Source organism: Doryrhamphus excisus, chromosome 22 (assembly GCF_030265055.1).
Source record: "Doryrhamphus excisus isolate RoL2022-K1 chromosome 22, RoL_Dexc_1.0, whole genome shotgun sequence".
Classification (NCBI taxonomy): domain Eukaryota; kingdom Metazoa; phylum Chordata; class Actinopteri; order Syngnathiformes; family Syngnathidae; genus Doryrhamphus; species Doryrhamphus excisus.
The window spans coordinates 10232501-10252946 of NC_080487.1; the positions used below are offsets into that span (position 1 = coordinate 10232501).

The following is a 20446-nucleotide window of genomic DNA, read 5'->3' on the forward strand; positions in this document are numbered from 1 at the left end:
CACACACACACACACACACACACACATACACATATAGTACAGTATATACGTATATTTATCATAATGGGATTGCGTCGTACCCGTGTTTGTCGACACCACAGGCATGTTTTCACCGAGTCATTCAGACGAGGCAAGTGGGTGCAAGGGTGGGGGAGAAGAGGGAAGGAGGGTAAACCAAACCCACGGCGAGGTCCCTCCAGTGATACCCGATGCTCGTTGATGTCAACCAAGGTGAAAAATGTCAGAAACAACTGCAAACAGATAGAATTAAAAAAAAAATCAGTATCATTAATTTTTACATACATATTTAAACAGTTACATTTTTAATTTGTGATTAAAAGCTGCAAACACACAGCTCTATTTCAACACTGTATTGAGTTGTGGACTCCTATAGAACAGCTCCACACAATAACCAGCACAGAAACCTTTGTAGATCTTCCGGAATCTGCACCTAATCCATCTGTTTTTCTTGGATTTTTTAAATTTATTCCACCCACGCCACACCTCACAGCTAGGAGACCCGAGTTCAATTCCGCCCTCGGCCATCTCTGTGTGGGGATGCATGTTCTCCCCGTGTATGCGTGGGTTTTCCTTGGGTGCTCCGGTTTCCTCCCACATTCCAAAAACATGCTAGGTTAATTAGCGACTCCAAATTGTCCATAGGTATGAATGTGAGTGTGAATGGTTGTTTGTCTATATGTGCCCTGTGATTGGCTGGCCACCAGTCCAGGGTGTACCCCGCCTCTGCTGCAAACAGTTAGAATTTAAAAAAGCCAGAATCATTCATTTTTACATACATATATAAACAGTTACATTTTTAATTTCTGATTAAAAGCTGCAAACACACAGCTCTATTTTAAACACTGTATTGAGTTGTGGACTCCTATAGAACAGCTCCACACAATAACCAACACAGAAACCTTTGATATATATATATATATATATATATATATATATATATTTTTTTTTTTTTTTTAACGTAGTTAGAAAGTCATAAAAAAATATATAATAGTATATATATAATATATATTATATAAATATGTATTTATAATATATTTATTTTATATATATTTTTTATAAATTCAATTTATTAACATGTAATCCTATGTTTTTGCTGAAATGTAGACTTAACCACTACAAACGAGGGACCAAGTACGTATATTTCTAATTCCTCTCTGGACACTCAACCTTCTTTTACACTGCCTCTTCCTTCATTTGCCTCTCTGTAATTACTAGAGCACTAAGCCAACAACACATTGCATTGACCCACTGATCTTGGTTCCCATCGGCCATATGGTGGTATTATCTCGACTCCCCCCCATTTAAGATGGCAGTTCTGGCACTGGTGGAGGAGAGTTCACCAAACACAATGGAGCAGATTTACACAAAAGGTAACAGACTCGTAAAGAAAGACAGAAACATAGCATGTGTATATATTTTACGTGCTGCCAAAAACGCAACACTACTTCATAGTGTACGTCACAATCTCACACACACATGCGCGCATACACGCACGCACGCCACCTGTTTGCCAGACTCATTTTGCTGTGGTATGGGTCTCTGGAGAGACATGGAGGTCACCAATACACAGATCATTGCCATCTGCCCATCAGTGTGTGTGTGTGTGTGTGTAGTTATTTTGTGTTATTTTAGTGTATCCTGGTGACATATTGTGTAATTCAGTTTAGATGACATTTTCCAGAGGATATTAATTTCTTACAGGAAAACTATTATGCTCATTTTTAGACCCTTTGTATTGAGTTGTGGACTCCTGTAGAACAGCTCCACACAATGGGGGCAGGTCTCTCACCCAGTCGGTAAGGCGGGTTAGGGGATTGGGGGGGTGGTTTGGTCCCTGTTCATAATAATACATAATAAATAATAAAGCTCTGCATAAGACCAAACAATGAGTATTTCCTGCAACAGCCACAGAGGTAATTTAAACATGCTAACTTTTTTAACCTTGTTCATATTTCACGTCATCTATTTATTCTCCACATTATTATTATTATTTATTATTATACGGGAGTCAGGTAATAATATTTCGTTGACAGTTTCATTGCTGTGTTATTGTGCAATGACAATAAAGGAAGTCCATCCAGTACAAAAAAAAAAAAAATACATCCATCCGGTACAAAAAATCTATCCATCCGGTACAAATTTTTTTTTTTAAATCCATCCATCCATCCGGTACAAAAAAATCAAAAAAATCCATCCATCCATCCAATACAAAAAAATTTAAAAAATCCATCCATCCGGTACAAAAAAATCAAAAGAATCCATCCATCTATCCGGTACAAAAAATAAAAAAAAATTCATCCATCCATCCGGTACAAAAAAAAATCAAAAAAATCCATCCATCCATCCAGTACAAAAATTTTTTTTAAATCCATCCATCCATCTGGTACAAATTTTTTTTTAAAAATCCATCCATCCATCTGGTACAAAAAAAATCAAAAAAATCCATCCATCCATCCGGTACAAAAAAATAAAAAAAATCCATCCATCCATCCGGTACAAAAAAAACCATCCATCCATCCAGTACAAAAAAATCAAAAAAATCCATCCATCCATCCATCCGGTACAAAAAAATCAAAAGAATTCATCCATCCATCCGGTACAAAAAAAAAAAAAATCCATCCATCCAGTACAAAAAAAAATAAAAAATCCATCCATCCATCCATCTGGTACAAAAAATTTTTTAAAAATCCATCCATCCATCTGGTACAAAAAAAATAAAAAAAATCCATCCATCCACCCGGTACAAAAAAAATCAAAAAAATCCATCCATCCATCCATCCAGTACAAAAAATCCATCCATCCATCCAGTACAAAAAAATAAAAAAAATCCATCCATCCATCTTCCAGAATCTGCACCTATTCCATCTGTATTTTCTTGGATTTCGTGCTTCCTGCAAAAACGGTCTGTTTTAATTTACTCGTCTCCAGCCACGCCCACTCCACTGTTGTTCACACTACCAAGTACTCTGGAGGACTTCCGGATAGCCGCTGAAACCAACGTTAAAAAACTGCAAAATGTCTGTTTTGAACATACAGCCATATTTGTTAGGATCGTGAATCTGATTCATAAGTAGAGACTGGACAATCAGAATTTTCTCAAGAAAAGAGGTTACTACACGATATGTTCAAATGTTAAGTAGTCTACAACATCGGTAACGTGCAATGTGATCGGTATCGGAATCAGCAGCATAAAACCCAAATTACAGGTACTATGGAGATCCAAACCAGTATGCGCATTTTGAGGGGTTATAGTTGTACAGCTTTTATTCTAATATACATTTACAGATTAAGCCTTTGCTTCTCTTGTTCCAGCGAGAGAGGAAAAACAGATGTGAGTGGATATTCAATCTATGAAGTATTGACATGCAAAATGAATCACCAGTCCAGCATTTTATTCCCGTAAAGCTCTCACTCTCTAGTCTGCAGATTTGCAGCCATTTTTGATGATGCATTGTTACACCCGCAAACGTAATAACTGCCCATAAACGTAATAAACCACAAACGTAATACAAATCTGCAGCTTTGAATGTAATAATCCCGCAAATGTAATCAATTTCCCACAAACGTAATAAAATTTGCCTACTGCAAACGTAGTACTGAATTTCCTGAAAATGTATTAACTATTAAATTTGCAGGAAATTATTACATATGTGGGAAAGTGAAAAACTGTAAATATAATAACTTCCCACAAATGTAATATGAGACAAAATAATGATCTTTGTTGTTGTTGTTGTTGTTTGTTCTTTTTTCTTTTAATGAGGGAGAAGGTGTAGATGTCATTTTGAGAATTTTAACAAGATAATTCTTTTTTTTTGTGGAAAAAATATTATTTAAAGAGTATCATTTGAATACATTAAATGGATCTTTAATTATTCAATTAGAATTTATTTTAATTTTTTTTCTTTTTTTTGTGGAAAAAATATTATTCAAAGAGTATCATTTGAATACATTAAAGGAATTTTTAATTATTAAATTATAATTTATTTTAAATTAAAAAAGATACTTGTGATAATTGCAATTGTTTTAATAAAATTATTATTACTATTATTATTATTATTATATTTTATTATTTCTTTGGATTATTTCTTCCCCATATACACACAAAATCACACATACAATAATATACTATAACTAAAACGCACATGTACGCACACAAACAAAATGTAATAATTCAGTAAAAATTCACGTAAAAATTCAGTATTACGTTTGCAGTGGGCAAATTTTATTACGTTTGTGGGAAATTGATTACATTTGCGGGATTATTACATTCAAAGCTGCAGATTTGTATTACGTTTGTGGGCAGTTATTATGTTTAATAACAATTAAATTGTTGGGTGCAACAATTAAAAGGGTGTAGAAATAAAGGAGGAGAATGTAGTGCAGAGGAGATCAGGAAAACCAGAAGGCCCTTAAGAGGCTTATAAGAGCAACAAGGCTTCCCAAACACCTTCATCATCACACCCCACTGTGACACACAGCAGGACGGATGGTCAGGCCAAGCACAAGTGGGAGGGCTGTGAGTGTATTTGGGGAAGGCAGTCTGCCATTTCACAGCCAAGGGTCCTGACTCAGTGCCAGTCTCCTTGGTGTTGAGCCAAGCATTAGAAGCTTTGGATGGTCAAACGCCCTATGAGCTTGTTATCATGTGTTTATATGCATCACAAATACAAGAGGATGGATGAAAAACAACGTCTTACTAAAACAGGTTGCTTCTGTCACTTCCATTAGACGATGGATGGATGGATGGATGCGTTTGATTTTTTGTACCGGATGGATGGATAGATAGATGGATGGATGGATGGATGGATGGATGGATGGATGGATGTTTTTGATTTTTTGTACCGGATGGATGGATGGATTTTTTTGTACCAGATGGATGGATGGATTTTTTGTACCGGATGGATGGATTTTTTTGATTTTTTGTACCGGATGGATGGATGGATGGATGGATTTTTTGTACCAGATGGATGGATGGATTTTTTTGATTTTTTTGTACCGGATGGATGGATTTTTATGATTTTTTGTACCGGATGGATGGATGGATTTTTTTGTACCAGATGGATGGATGGATGGATTTTTTTGTACCGGATGGATGGATGGATTTTTTTGATTTTTTGTACCGGATGGATGGATGGATGGATGGATGGATGGATTTTTTGTACCAGATGGATGGATGGATTTTTATGATTTTTTTTGTACCAGATGGGTGGATGAATAGATTTTTTGTACTGGATGGATGGATTTTTTTGATTTTTTTGTACCGGATGGATGGATGGATGGATTTTTTTGTACCGGATGGATGGATGGATGGATTTTTTTGATTTTTTTGTACCAGATGGATGGATGGATGGATTTTTCGTACCGGATGGATGGATGGATTTTTTTGAGTTTTTGTATCGGATGGATGGATGGATGGATTTTTTTTATTTTTTGTACCAGATGGATGGATGGATAGATTTTTTTTATTTTTTGTACCGGATGGATAGATGGATGGATGGATTTTTTTTTATTTTTGTACCGGATGGATGGATGGATGGATTTTTTTTATTTTTTGTACCGGATGGATGGATGGATTTTTTTGTACCGGATGGATGGATGGATTTTTTTTATTTTTTTGTACCGGATGGATGGATAGATTTTTTTGATTTTTTGTACCGGATGGATAGATGGAGGGATTTTTTTTTATTTTTTGTACCAGATGGATGGATGGATGGATTTTTTTGATTTTTTTTGTACCGGATGGATGGATTTTTTTTATTTTTTTGTACTGGATGGATGGACTTCAGCAGTGACACTGTCAACGAAATGTCGTTGCCTGACTCCCGTATAATAATAAACAATAATAATAACAATGTGGAGAATAAATAGATGACATCAAATATGAACAAGGTTAAAAAAGTTAGCATGTTTAAATTACCTCTGTGGCTGTTGCGGGAAAGACTCAATGTTCGGTCTTATGCAGAGCTTTATCATTTATTATTTATTCAAAAAACACATTATCACAAAGATTAAACATCTCTTATATAGCGTTAAACATTTACACGCCAAAAGAACAGGGATCAAACTACGCCCCCAATCACAAAAACAACACATGGTGCATCTTTCCTTTACACAAAGTACCAAGGCAGTCTTTGTAAAATAAAACAAGTAAAATATGTGAAATTTTGCTGCATGCTTCGAAAGGGAAATTGTAGTGCCATCTGGTGGACTAACACAAAATTGCATGGGTTTATGTTAAGATTAATGTAAAAAATGATTTAAAAAATAAAGATAAATGTGGGGTTATTTTCAGTGGTTTTCCATGCACTATTTCCAGTCTTAAGGAACAACTCGTTTGTTTTTGTTTTGTTTTTTGTAGCATTGTAGCATGTACACCCATCACCTATTCAACAGTCAAAATGGCTTTCCAATAAAAAGTGAATGACAGATGCCGTTTTTTTCTAATTAAGTCGATAATGTGCTGCATTCGCAATGTACACGAGTAATATTAATACTTCATATTAGTTTGTTTAAGCAGTTTATGACGTTTAAATGTGCATTATTATATATATATCAAATACAAAGCGTTTCATTCATCCTAAGATTAGCTTAACTATACGGGTACATAAACAGGTGTGTTGTCTTTGGAGCGACGCCATGAGAGAGCCACCTTACCTTGTTCGAAGCTTCTTTACTTCTCTTCTCCTTCGTCTCTTGAGCCCCTTTCGGTCCCTCTTCTTCACTCTCTCTTAGCTTACCCACACGGGTTTTATTTCTGTTGCTGTTCCTCCTCCTCCTCCTTTCTCATCACCATTATCATCATCATTACACACCCTCCCGTCATGGCCGGTGTCGCCATTCTTCCATCCGGTGATGCATTCAAGCGCAACTCGTAATTTCCACTCACAGTCCGACTCTCACAAAGGTTAAGCATTCATTTGAACGCTACAGAATGTAGCGGTATGTTGCTTTTTTTAATGGTTGGAAGTAGATTTTTTTTCATTTGACAAAGCGTAAATATAATAGGGTATTCTTAGACACAATAAAAAATGATCCACGAGGTTTTAAAAAGAGGGAGTTCAAATATTGTCTATTTCACATGAAACACATGAAATCATCACGTTGTAGGTTTTAATGTTACACAAACGCACATATTGTACTGCAGAAATGTATTTATTCATTCATTCATTTTGTACCGCTTATCCTCACACGGGTCTCGGGTGGGGGCGGGGGGAGTGCTGGAGCCTATCCCAGCTGTCTTCGGGCGAGAGGTGGGGTACACCCTGGACTGGTGGCCAGCCAATCACAGGGCACATATAGACAAACAACCATTCACACTCACATTCATACCTATGGACAATTTGGAGTGGCTAATCAACTTAGCATGTTTTTGGAATGTGGGAGGAAACCGGAGTATATAATTTATAATTTATTATATAACTATACTATAATTTATATAATTATAACTGTAATTTATAATTTTTTTAATTTTACTAAAATTTATTTTATAATTGCAATTCAATTATAATGCATGTATGATTCTATATATTATGTTTATCAGCCAAAATATTTTTTTTGGAAATTTAGTATTTTTGCATTATATAAATAATAATCATCATCATCATTATTATTGATATTAATATCACAATAATTAGTATTATTATTCATTATTATTATTATTATTATTATTCATAATAATAATAATAATTATTTATTTTATAATTTGTTATAATTGCAATTCAATTATAATGCATGTATGATTCTATATATTATGTTTATCAGCCAAAATACATTTTTGGAAACGTTGTATTTTTGCATAAATAATAATAATAATATTAATAATCATTATTAGTTATTAATATCATAATAATAATTATTATTCATAATAATCATTATTATTGTTATTATTATTCATAATAATTATTATTATTATTTTAGAATTTATTTTATAATTGCAATTCAATTATAATGCATGTATGATTCTATATATTATGTTTATCAGCCAAAATACATTGTTGGAAATTTTGTGTTTTTGCGTTATATAAATAATAATAATAATAATAATCATTATTATTAATAATATAATAATAATAATTATTATTATTATTCGAAAAAAATAATACTTATTATTATTAATAATAATTATTATTATTATTCATATTTTAACAAGCTGCTACTAGGACACCTGATGGGGATTTGGAAGAGTTCCCTAACCACCTGTTCCCAAAATTGACCTTGATAGCAGTCCTGAATTAAGGATTAAAAAGGTTTCTTGCACTTCCTGTCCCAGGAACCTAAAATTTGGCTATTTGGTCAGGTTCGGATGTTCCACAAAATTGTGTGTTTTTGCTGCCAAGTCCCCATTTTGGGCTCGGGAGGAGAAAAAACTTATGACAGAGAAGTTTTATCAGAAGATACTGACACACAGACCCCATGTTTTGTTGAGCTGAGCCAACCACAGACTTTTATAGCTTTTAAAAAAAAGAGTAGAAATTACATGGAATCAGAATATACACAAGAAAATCATAATATGTATTACATTATAATCATACCATACACATGACTTATCTGGCACTTATTTTGCTGATTTGTTCTTATTTATAAATAAAGCAGACGTGGAAAACAAATGTGTTGACTCCATGTTAGATGTCGGAATTATCAGTGGGCTTCTGGAATTACAAAAGTTAAAGAATTATTAGTATACACTTGTTTTTTTTCCTTCTCCACACAAAAAAACTAAGAAACAGCAACAAAAAAACACTCCACCTAGATCATAAACTACACCCAAAACCAAACAATATTATAATAATATTATTAATAAAATAAATTAATAAAAATATTATTAATATAATAATATTATTTGTATTAAACCTAAATCATACACTTACCGTGTACACCGGGTTTTTAAAAGACACAAATCCCTCATCCTCGATGGGTTCAATGTTCTGTAAATAAACCAGATCACATTAAAAAATGAACACAAACATGCCAGCAGGGGTGTCCAAACTGCGGCACAGGGGCCATTTTGATATTAAAATGTGCCGCACTGGAAGTTAAACATTTTCTGCAGGTGTTTCCATGGTTACCTGAGTGCTAGAAGGTAGTGAAGTGATGTCGGAATTTTCGGTGTACGCCGGGTTCTCAAACGCCTCCTGTCAAGGTCAGTAAAAAGAGTTCATTTCAGGCCTCGGAAATGAAATAAGACTAAAACTAAAACTAAAACTAAAACTAAAACTAAAACTAAAAATAAAACTAAAAATAAAAATAAAAATAAAAATAAAAATAAAAATAAAAATAAAAATAAAAATAAAAATAAAAATTGCGGCACGGTGGTCTAGTGGTTAGCGCGCAGACCTCACAGCTAGGAGACCAAGGTTCAATTCTCCGGGTACTCCGGTTTCCTCCCACATTCCAAAAACATGCTAGGTTAATTGGTGACTCCAAATTGTCCATAGGTATGAATGTGAGTGTGAATGGTTGTTTGTCTATATGTGCCCTGTGATTGGCTGGCCACCAGTCCAGGGTGTACCCCGCCTCTCGCCCGAAGACAGCTGGGATAGGCTCCAGCACCCCCGCGACCCTCGTGAGGAAAAGCGGCAGAAAATAAAAATAAAAATAAAAATAAAAATAAAAATAAAAATAAAAATAAAAATAAAAATAAAAATAAAAATAAAAATAAAAATAAAAATAAAAATAAAAATAAAAATAAAAATAATAAAGAAGACTGCAAATATTAAAGGGAAAAATGGAGGTGAATATTTTGGAATCACCTTGATGGCAGGTTTACTCATTCTTTTGGGCTCCTCCTCCTCCTCCTCCATGTACAGTGGATTCATGATACTCTTCTGTAGAAATATGACATAAAAATAAATAAAATACAAAATACAAAAAACACCGCAATTGTGTCGTTTTATTGACCTTGGCGCTTCCATCGGGTGCAACAGTGGTCGGCACGCTTCGACTACCGGCTTGTTTTTCAGCCTCATAGGATGGATTCTCAAAATTCTTCTGCTCCGTCTCCACCAAGGACATACACGGAACCTGGCAACGGAAAGTCGGCGAACGTCAAAGAAGATCCATCAAGCACAGTGACGCTTGTTTTTTTGTTTTTTTTCATTTGTACCTACCGCATTCAACCTTGGTTCAGGGTCTTCTAGTCTTGACAGGTCTGGAGATTGGCTTTTTCTGAACAACAGAAAAAATATATTTTAAAAAAAATCAACTTTCAATGCTTTGTTCATTTTAATCTGAAAAAAAAATTGTGTCTACCCACCAACTATATGTGGTTTCTAAAGCTTTTATTATTTGCCTTTTTATTATTATTATTAGATTTATTTATTACTGATTGATTGATTTTCTTTATTCTTGATTTGTTTATTAATTTTTCATCTTATTGTGTGCAGAAAAATAAAAATTATGATATTTGAGAACAGTGGAATGTTTTATCAGAGCTTTTATTGTAGAAAATCGGAACCAAAGCACTGAAAAAGTTTGTATATTTTTCTGTTTTTAATAATTTTTTTTATTTTTTTTATTTTTTGGAAAACCTGATGCGGCCCAGTCTTGCCCAGACCCTAGCTCCAGTGGCCCCCAGGTAAATTGAGTTTGAGACCCCTGGCTTACAGTGATGTAACATAATGGTGCATTATACCTCAAGAAGCTGGGCATGGATGGCATAGAAGGCATGGATGGCATGGAGGGCATGGATGGCATGGAGGGCATGGAGGGCATGGATGGCAGGTTAACGTGCAGGTTAACGTGTAGCCTCGCCAGCAGGTTGGACTTCTTCCTGGCAGCATAAACCAGTACAACCAGTAGAAGCAGGATGATCACCGTCACTCCGATGGCAATGCCGACTGCACAGATGAAGGAGGAAAAATGGAGGCTGAGTAAAAATGAATACAAATTGATTTCTAATGTTGTATTTCTGTCCATGTACTTGATGATGCCACGACGTCGTATACGCTCGTCTGGCAGTACTCGCCCTTCCAGTCTGGAGGACACCTGAGACCGAGGACATAAATGTTACATAATGTTACTTTTAACACACCATCCATATTATTCTACGTACTTGCAGAGGGCCTGGTTGTCATCAAAGTAGCAAGTGCCGCCATTTTGACACTGGCACGGTGGCGGCATGGTGGGTGGTGGGTCAAATCCTTAAAAAAAAAAACACGCTCACTCACCGTCTCTATTTAAAACATTTCATATTTCATATTTCATATTTCATATTTCATATTTTCGCATTTTCATATTTCGCATTTTCATATTTCACATTTTCATATTTCACATTTTCATAATTCATATTTCACATTTTTATAATTCATATTTCACATTTCATATTTTCATATTTATATATTTTCATATTTTCATATTTCATATTTCATATTTCATATTTCATATTTCATATTTCATATTTTTATATTTTCATATTTTCATATTTCATATTTCAACTGTGGTCTCTAGTTTGACATACCTGCGTCACATTGCGTCTTACTTCCAGGGACGAATTCGGTGCCTTCAGGGCAGGCGCAGGAGTAGCCCCCCGGGCGCAGTAGACACAGGTGGCTGCACGTTCCTTTACATGGGTTCTTCACTGCAAACACAAGGACCATTTAGGGCACATATAGACAAACAACCATTCACACTCACATTCATACCTATGGACAATTTGGAGTCGCCAATTAACCTAGCATGTTTTTGGAATGTGGGAGGAAACCGGAGTACCTGGAGAAAACCCACGCATGCACTGGGAGAACATGCAAACTCCACACAAAGATGGATGAAGGTGGAATTGAACTCGGGTCTCCTAGCTGTGAGGTCTGTGTGCTAACCACTCGAGCCGTTTTTGTTATCATGTCATAATAGCTAACCACACGACCGCCGTGCAGCCCCTGTTTTATTGATATAATATTTAACATATCTTTAACATATCACACTCACATTCATACCTATGATATTGCCAATTAACTATGGAGTTAATTGGAGTTAATTAACCTATGGAGTCACCAATTAACCTAGCATGTTTTTGGAATGTGGGAGGAAACCAGATTCCGCGGAGAAAAACCCACGCATGCACGGGGAGAACATGTAAACTCCACACAGAGATGGATGAAGGTGGAATTGAACCCGGGTCTCCAGCCTCTGAGGTCTGCGCGCTAACCACTCGACCGCCATGCAGTCCAAGATATGTAATATATTATATAAATAAATCAGGGGCTGCACGGCGGTTGTGTGGTTAGCTATTATAACATGATAACAAAATTACTCGAGTGGTTAGCGCACAGGCCTCACAGCTAGGAGACCCGGGTTCGATCCCAATCTCGGCCATCTCTGTGTGGAGTTTGCATGTTCTCACCGTGCATGCGTGGGTTTTCTCCGGGTACTCCGGTTTCCTCCCACATTCCAAAAACATGCCAGGTTAATTGGTGACTACATAGGTTAATTAACTCAAATTAACTCCATAGTTAATTGGCGATACCACAGGTATGAATGTGAGTGTGAATGGTTGTTTGTCTATATGTGCCCTGTGATTGGCTGGCCACCAGTCCAGGGTGTACCCTGCCTCTCGTCCGAAGACAGCTGGGATAGGCTCCAGCACCCCCGCGACCCTTGTGATGATAAGCGGTAGAAAATGAATGAATGAATGAATAATACTCTTACTATTGATGGAGTTGTATCTCTGCTGCTGGTACACAGACACCTGGGTCAGCCAGGGCCCGACTGTCAGCAGCTTGGTCTTGGTACCCTTGCCGAACTTGTCCTGACGGAACACCTCGCCTTTGTTCTGCGTGCTCCAGTAAACATGATCCTCAAACACATTCACGCTGAAGGGCCTCCTCACATCTAAAGACGGAATAAATAAGAATAATGCAATTATTCTGTACATTCCTTTTTTCAAAGTTGTTTAACTGTCCTCACCGATGTAGACTGCAGTTCTGCGGTCCGCTCCAGAGGGTAGAATTGATTCGATGCGGCTCTCCTTGGAGTCTGACCAGTAGATTCTGTCGTTATTGGTGAAGTCAATGGAGAGACCGGTGAGCCAACCCAGGTTTTTGGACACTAGAACCTTCCTTTCTTGACCGTCCAGCCAAGAAGATTCAATCTTGGCTACCTCGCCGCGGTCACACCAGTACAACATCCTGCAAAAACATTGGTACTTTGCTTGGGTGGATGTTGATACAGATACAGATACAGATACAGATACAGATACAGATACAGATACAGATACAGATACAGATACAGATACAGATACAGATACAGATACAGATAGAGATACGGATAGAGATACAGATACAGATAATACAGATAGAGATACTACAGATAGAGATACAGATAGAGATACAGATAGAGATACAGATATAGATACAGATAAGAGATACAGATACAGATTCACATAGAGATACAGATACAGATACACATAGAGATACAGATACAGATACACATAGAGATACAGATACAGATAGGGATACAGATATACAGATACAGATACTACAGATACAGATACAGATACAGATACAGATACTACAGATACAGATACTACAGATAAAGATAGAGGTAGAGGTAGAGGTAGAGATAGAGATAGAGATAGAGGTAGAGATAGAGATACAGATACTACAGATACAGATACAGATACAGATACAGATACTACAGATACAGATACAGATACAGACACAGATACTACAGACACAGATACTACAGATACAGACACAGATAGAGATACAGATAGAGATACAGATACAGATACTACATATACAGATACAGATACTACAGATAGAAATACAGATAGAGATACAGATAGAGATACAGATAGAGATACAGATACAGATGATACAGATACGACAGATACAGATAGAGATACAGATAGAGATACAGATACAGATACTACAGATACAGATAGAGATACAGATAGAGACACAGATAGAGATACAGATACAGATACTACAGATAGAGATAGAGATAGAGATAGAGATAGAGATAGAGATAGAGATAGAGATAGAGATACAGATACAGATACTACAGATACAGATAGAGATACAGATAGAGATACAGATAGAGATACAGATACTACAGATACAGATAGAGACACAGATAGAGATACAGATACAGATACTACAGATACAGATAGAGATACAGATAGAGATACAGATACTACAGATACTACAGATACTACAGATACTACAGATAGAGATAGAGATACAGATACATATTGAGATAGAGATACAGATACTACAGATAGAGATAGAGATACAGGCTTAAAGGTTATAATCATCGGAGAATTGGCCAGTGACTGACTGACCGTCAATTGTCCACATTTTACTGACAATAAATACAGACCGTTGTCATTTTATTTGCTGGTCTTACCCCAGTCGTGGATTGACTGCCACAGCAGACGGCTCGCCCAGATCAGTCTTAACCAAGTGTTTCCTGTAGCGTCCATCCAACATGGCCACCTCTAACCTCCTCAGCCTGCCATCAGCCCAGTACAGGTTCCTAAGACAACACAAAAGTACTTTCTAAACCCCAAAAAAGTGAAACGTCAGTATCACTTTTAAGGTCCAAAGCTCACCTGCCCACCCAGTCCACGGCAATGCCATTGGGTCTGGTGATGTACTTAATCCCGAGGTCAACAGCAGCTCCAATGTTGTTGCTGCCGTCGTCCAGCGAAGGTATATAAGCTCTCTTAATGGCGCCTGGGGCGGAGCCCCTGCTGGACACGGTGAAGTAGACCATACCTGATGGAAAATATCGGGTATGTTGACTTCTGTAAGTTCAGTTCCTAACTGGTACGTTCTCGCTTGAAACGCTCACTGAATCCGGTGTTGTTGTGATCCCAGTCGTAGTCCATCGCCTCGATGCGCTCGGCCTCCTGGAGGAAGTCGTGGTAGGCTTGCGTCTGAAGGTTGAACCTCCGGATACGAATGTTCTCGGGTAGAAGTAACAATGGAGTGGCGCCTAGTAGGAGGAAATAGAAGAGTTATATCAGTAGAGATTGGTTAGAATCGAATGTAAGACCTTCAATTCTATGTAAGACCTCACCTTCAGCTTCGCACATATCGCCGTTGCCGACTCGACGGTATCCGGGAGCGCACTCGCAGTCGTAGCCGCCTTTGGTGTTCTTACAGAGCTGAGGGCAGGTGCCGAACACCTCGCACTCATTGACGTCTGCATGAGCGAGGAGAACACAAGAGATCTTCTGTGACTTGGTTCTATTTAACCTTCCTCTTGTGTTAGCTTTCTGGTATCATCTCTTATGTTAACGGGTCGGTTTTGACCCGTGTATTAAATCAGCTATAAAAGACACTAAAAACAACCTTGGCACTTTCCAAACTTGAGGCTCTCTTGCTAGGTGCTAGCATGATGACTGTTAGCATTTTAGCTAATTTACTCATGTCTAAAGGCAAATACACACATGGTATGATGTGGGGACACTATCGGACTCCCTGGACACTTTTGGGACTTGAGGCCGTCTTGCTAGGTGCTAGCATGGTAGCCGTTAGCATGTTAGCATTTAAGCTAATTTACACATGTCTAAAGGCAAATACACACATGGCATGATGTAGGGAGGTTATAGGACAACCTTGGCACTTTCCAAACTTGAGGCTCTCTTGCTAGGTGCTAGCATGATGACTGTTAGCATTTTAGCTAATTTACTCATGTCTAAAGGCAAATACACACATGGTATGATGTGGGGACACTATCGGACTCCCTGGACACTTTTGGGACTTGAGGCTGTCAGTAGGTGCTATCATGGTAGCCGTTAGCATGTTAGCATTTAAGCTAATTTACGCATGTCTAAAGGCAAATACACACATGGCATGATGTGGGGACACTATGGGGCTGCCCCAAACTTTTCAAGACCTGAGGCTGTCCTGCCAGGTGCTATCATGGTAGCCGTTAGTATGTTAACATTTAAGCTAATTTACTAATGTCTAAACGCAAATAGACACATGGCATGATGTAGGGAGGTTATAGGACAACCTTGGCACTTTGTAAACTTGAGGCTCTCTTGCTAGGTGCTAGCATGATGACTGTTAGCATTTTAGCTAATTTACTGATGTCTAAAGGCAAATACACACATGGTATGATGTGGGGACACTATCGGACTCCCTGGACACTTTTGGGACTTGAGGCTGTCTTGCTAGGTGCTGGCATGGTAGCCGTTATCATGTTAGCAATTTAGCTAATTTACTCATGTCTCAAGGCAAATACACACATGGCATGATGTGGTGACACTATGGGGCTGCCCCAAAGTTTTCAGGACCTGAGGCTGTCCTGCTAGGTGCTAGCATGGTAACCGTTAGCATGTTAGCATTTAAGCTAATTTACTCATGTCTAAAGGCAAATAGACACATGGCATGATGTAGGGACACTATGGGACTGCGTCAGTCTTTTCGGTACTTGAGGCTGACTTGCTAGGTGCTAGCATGGTAGCCATTGGCACACCGGGCCCGAGGTTCACAGCACAGGTGGCAAGCCCATTAAAAAATTAAAATGTAAACCGGGTCGGTGCCGACCCTAACACAAGAGGAAGGTTAACTCAAGGTCACGTGCATACCTAGGCAATTGTAGGTGTTGTCGGGGTCCACCATGTATCCGGGCCGGCAGGAGCAGATGAAACCGGTTCCGTTCAGATTGATACAATTCTGTTGGCAAACCTTTTCCTCACAATTCCGATCGTGGCCGAAATCTGAGACAAACCACAAATCGAGGGTGAGAACCAGTATTATGGACCAGTCCGACCAACTGTAACGTTCTTGTGCAACTTACTGCAGCCCAACTCGTCGGTGCGATCCCCACAGTTGTCATTGTGGTCGCATACGTAGGGCAGAGGCACACAGTGTCCATTGGTGCATTTAAACTGGTCCAGTGTGCAGGGGGGCAGGGTGGGCTGGCGGCCTGGAAAAGACAGCATCTTGACTTTGTAGCAATCAGTCCGCAAACTACAAACATGAATGCAACACACATAATTCTTTCTCCCATCCAAAATCCTAGCTATTTAATCTCCCCTCAGATTTAATATAATTTGTTGTGATTGCTGCTAAAGCTGATTGTGCAACAATTCCATACAATTTTCATATCTCTTGTAGGTTTTTATTTTTTTTTCGTACGGCTTTGTTGTGTTCAACCGCAGACACTGATGCCGTTTTTGTCATTTCCCATTTCCCATGGCCTTAAAGGGCAAAGGTCAGGAGGTATTAGCGGTGCTCAGACTAATCTTTGGTGAGGCCGCAACCTGCCGGTAAGTCTAGCTTGAACTTCAATTTATCACATATAGAGTACGCTTATGGGTATATACAATTGATTAATCATCCATATAACAATAGATCGACAATACAATACATATTTCTTTATTATATATTATATTATATATTATTATATTTGATCATTATGTACATAGTTTTTTTTAAATTTTTTATTTATTTATTTATTTATTTTAATTTGTATTTATTTTTTTTATTCCTTTTTTTATTTTTCTATTAAAAATACCAAATTTTCCCATTGTGAGAGAAATTAAAACTCTTATTCTATTGAGCACCACTTAATGAATTCTTGCAAATATTCATACAGTAATATATTCATTAGAATTTTACTTAACTAAATTATTTACTAATAAAATGTATTTTTATTATTATGTTGCAATAACATTGAATTAATTTAATTTAGCTTAATGCAATTATTGATTTTATTTCTATTAATTAAATAAATTATTTATTAAATATTTTGTTAATAGTTTTTAAATAAAAGGTAATAAAACAACACTAAATTATTTCGGAATTTAAGGTATTTATGGTATAATTTGCACTTAAAAATGTTGACATAACATTTAATTAATTAAATTATCTTGAGCTAAATAAACTAAATTATTCATAAATTCAATGTAATAATTATTTGCATTAAAAAATCCCATTGTTTATTTTCTTGTAAAAAATATAAATATAAATTATCTTGAACTAAATCAACTAAATTATTCATAAATTCATTCATTCATTTTCTACTGCTTATGTATTAATTATTTGCATTAAAAAATTTCCCACTGTGAGAGAATGAATTCTTGTAAATATTCATACAGCAATATATTCATTAGAATTTTACTTAACTAAATTATTTACTAATAAAATGTATTTTTATTAGTCGTATGTTGCAATAACATTGAATTAATTTAATTTATCTCCTTGCAAATTATTGATTTATTTTTTCTTATTCAGTAAATTATTTATTAAATATTTTGTTAATAGTTTTTAAATAAAAGGTAATAAAACAACACTAAATTATTTCGGAATTTAAGGTATAATTTGCACTTAAAAATGTTGACATAATATTTAATTAATTAAATTATCTTGAACTAAATCAACTAAATTATTTTTAAATTAAAATTTTTATTTTAATTTATTTTTAAATGTTTTCAATTTTTATTTATTTTTAATTCCTTTTTTTCTTATTTTTCTATTAAAAATACCAAATTTTCCCATTGTGAGAGAAATTAACTCTTATTCTATTGAGCAAAATCTAATGAATTCTTGCAAATATTCATACAGCAATATATTCATTAGAATTTTCCTTAACTAAATTATTGTAGTATGTTGCAATAACATTGAATTTATTTAATTTATCTTATTGCAAATTATTGATTTAAATTTTTTTTTATTCAATAAATTATTTATTAAATATTTTGTTAATAGTTTTTAAATAAAAGGTAATAAAACAACACTAAATTATTTAGGTATTTAAGGTATAATTTGCACTTAGAAATGTTGACATAATATTTAATTAATTAAATTATCTTGAACTAAATCAACTAAATTATTTATAAATTCAATGTATTAATTATTTGCATTTTTTTAAAAATTAATAAAAAAATACAATATATATTAATATATATATATTTTTTCTGCTAAAATATGTTTACGTTTGTTTAACGGATATGTTAGTGCATACATAGCTCCTCCTTCTCGTCACTGCCATCTCCACAGTCATCATTCTGGTTGCACAGCAAGCCGGAGTAGACACAGTATCCGTTGGCACAGCGGAATCTCGATGGCATCTCACAGGTGATGTTCACTGTTAGAAAGACACACAAAGCCGTTTTATTAATAGCTTCTCATGAATGATGTTTACTATGTTATGGACTGTAAGTCTCACGGCATAAAGCTAGCTGTTCATCAGAGCCGTCGCCGCAGTCGTCATTGCCGTCACACACCCAGCTCGGGGACAGACACAGATGGTTGGCACACTCGAATTGCCCCTGTGGGCACCAACGACCTCCCGGGTAACGAGTGGCTGAGAGGGAGATAGAATACGAATTATGTACCAAAATATGTTGTTAAAAATGAACTGACTGTGGAACAATTTGACTTGATTGACTTACGACATTTGGTCTCGTCTGATAGATCCTGACAGTCAGGACGGCCGTCGCACTGCAGCACAGACGGGATGCAATGACCCGAGTCGCATTGGAACAAGCCTGGACGACATGTCTGCAACTCTGGAAGTATGGTGGCATACAATTTGTGAACAAAACTATTGTGACACCCATCGGAAATATCGATGTTTACACTTAATTTAGCCAAATCACAAAATTTGATGCACAACTTGAGGGGACTGACAAACACGTCTTTTTTAAATTTAAACTGTGTGCTATCAAATTCAGATTCTTTTTTTCTCATATTACTACATGTTTGACCCACCAACTATTTCAACTTCATTCATTCATTTTCTACCGCTTTTACTCTCTTCTTAGAAATTTTTTTGTCAATTATGAATTTATTCCAGCTGCACGGTGGACAAGTGGTTTGCACGCACGGGTACTCCGGTTTCCTCCCACATTCCAAAAATGTGGGACTCCAAATTGTCCATTGGTATGAATGTGAGTGTGAATGGTTGTTTGTCTATATGTGCCCTGTGATTGGCTGGCCACCAGTCCAGGGTGTACCCCGCCTCTCGCCTGAAGACAGCTGGGATAGGCTCCAGCACCCCCGCGACCCTCGTGAGGATAAGTGGTCGAAAATGAATGAATTTATTCTGATGATATTTTGACTTCATTCTCAACATAACATTACAACTTTTTCTGCAACCTAAATTTCCCAAAATTCTACAAAAAGTTTCTTTGTTATTTTGTTTGTTTCTTATATTACAACTTTAAAAAAACATGTTTTTTTCTTTATTATTTCAATTACTAAAATGACTACGGATGTCAGATCTTGGCTTTTTTGCCGAAAACCGATATTTTAGCTGATATTTTGTACAACTCTCAATTGTCGATACCGATATGTGTAACATGACATATCTCCTGTAGTGGAATAAATACATATGTGTTGTATGCAGCATTTTTTAATATAGTTTTTCATGATTGGGTGGTCATGTGGTTAGACCTCACGGCTAGGAGACCCGGGTTCAATTCCACCCTCGGCCATCTCTGTGTGGAGTTTGCATGTTCTCCCCGTGC

The 20446-nt window shown here is 36.4% G+C and overlaps 2 protein-coding genes across 3 annotated transcripts in view; both read right to left on the minus strand.

The window, feature by feature from the left end:
* The window catches only part of mpp3b (MAGUK p55 scaffold protein 3b), a 21910-nt gene extending 15051 nt beyond the window's left edge, over positions 1-6859 (minus strand). For both annotated transcript variants that reach the window (XM_058061529.1, XM_058061528.1), the window contains exons 1-2: positions 6676-6859; positions 81-251 (exon numbers count right to left, since the gene is read on the minus strand). In XM_058061529.1, the coding sequence (XP_057917512.1) occupies positions 81-105 (25 nt within the window). In that variant the 5' untranslated portion in view covers positions 106-251; positions 6676-6859. The remainder of the gene's footprint in view (positions 1-80; positions 252-6675) is intronic.
* A 1594-nt stretch (positions 6860-8453) lies between these two features.
* The window catches only part of lrp2b (low density lipoprotein receptor-related protein 2b), a 54845-nt gene continuing 42852 nt past the window's right edge, over positions 8454-20446 (minus strand). The window contains 21 exon segments of the mRNA XM_058061207.1: positions 8454-8669; positions 8889-8945; positions 9087-9152; positions 9771-9845; positions 9919-10041; positions 10128-10185; positions 10652-10856; positions 10940-11004; positions 11072-11159; positions 11477-11596; positions 12664-12846; positions 12922-13142; positions 14365-14493; positions 14570-14735; positions 14812-14955; positions 15040-15165; positions 16559-16690; positions 16771-16899; positions 18940-19062; positions 19144-19281; positions 19370-19486. Of these exon segments, the coding sequence (XP_057917190.1) occupies positions 8643-8669; positions 8889-8945; positions 9087-9152; positions 9771-9845; positions 9919-10041; positions 10128-10185; positions 10652-10856; positions 10940-11004; positions 11072-11159; positions 11477-11596; positions 12664-12846; positions 12922-13142; positions 14365-14493; positions 14570-14735; positions 14812-14955; positions 15040-15165; positions 16559-16690; positions 16771-16899; positions 18940-19062; positions 19144-19281; positions 19370-19486 (2492 nt within the window). The 3' untranslated portion in view covers positions 8454-8642.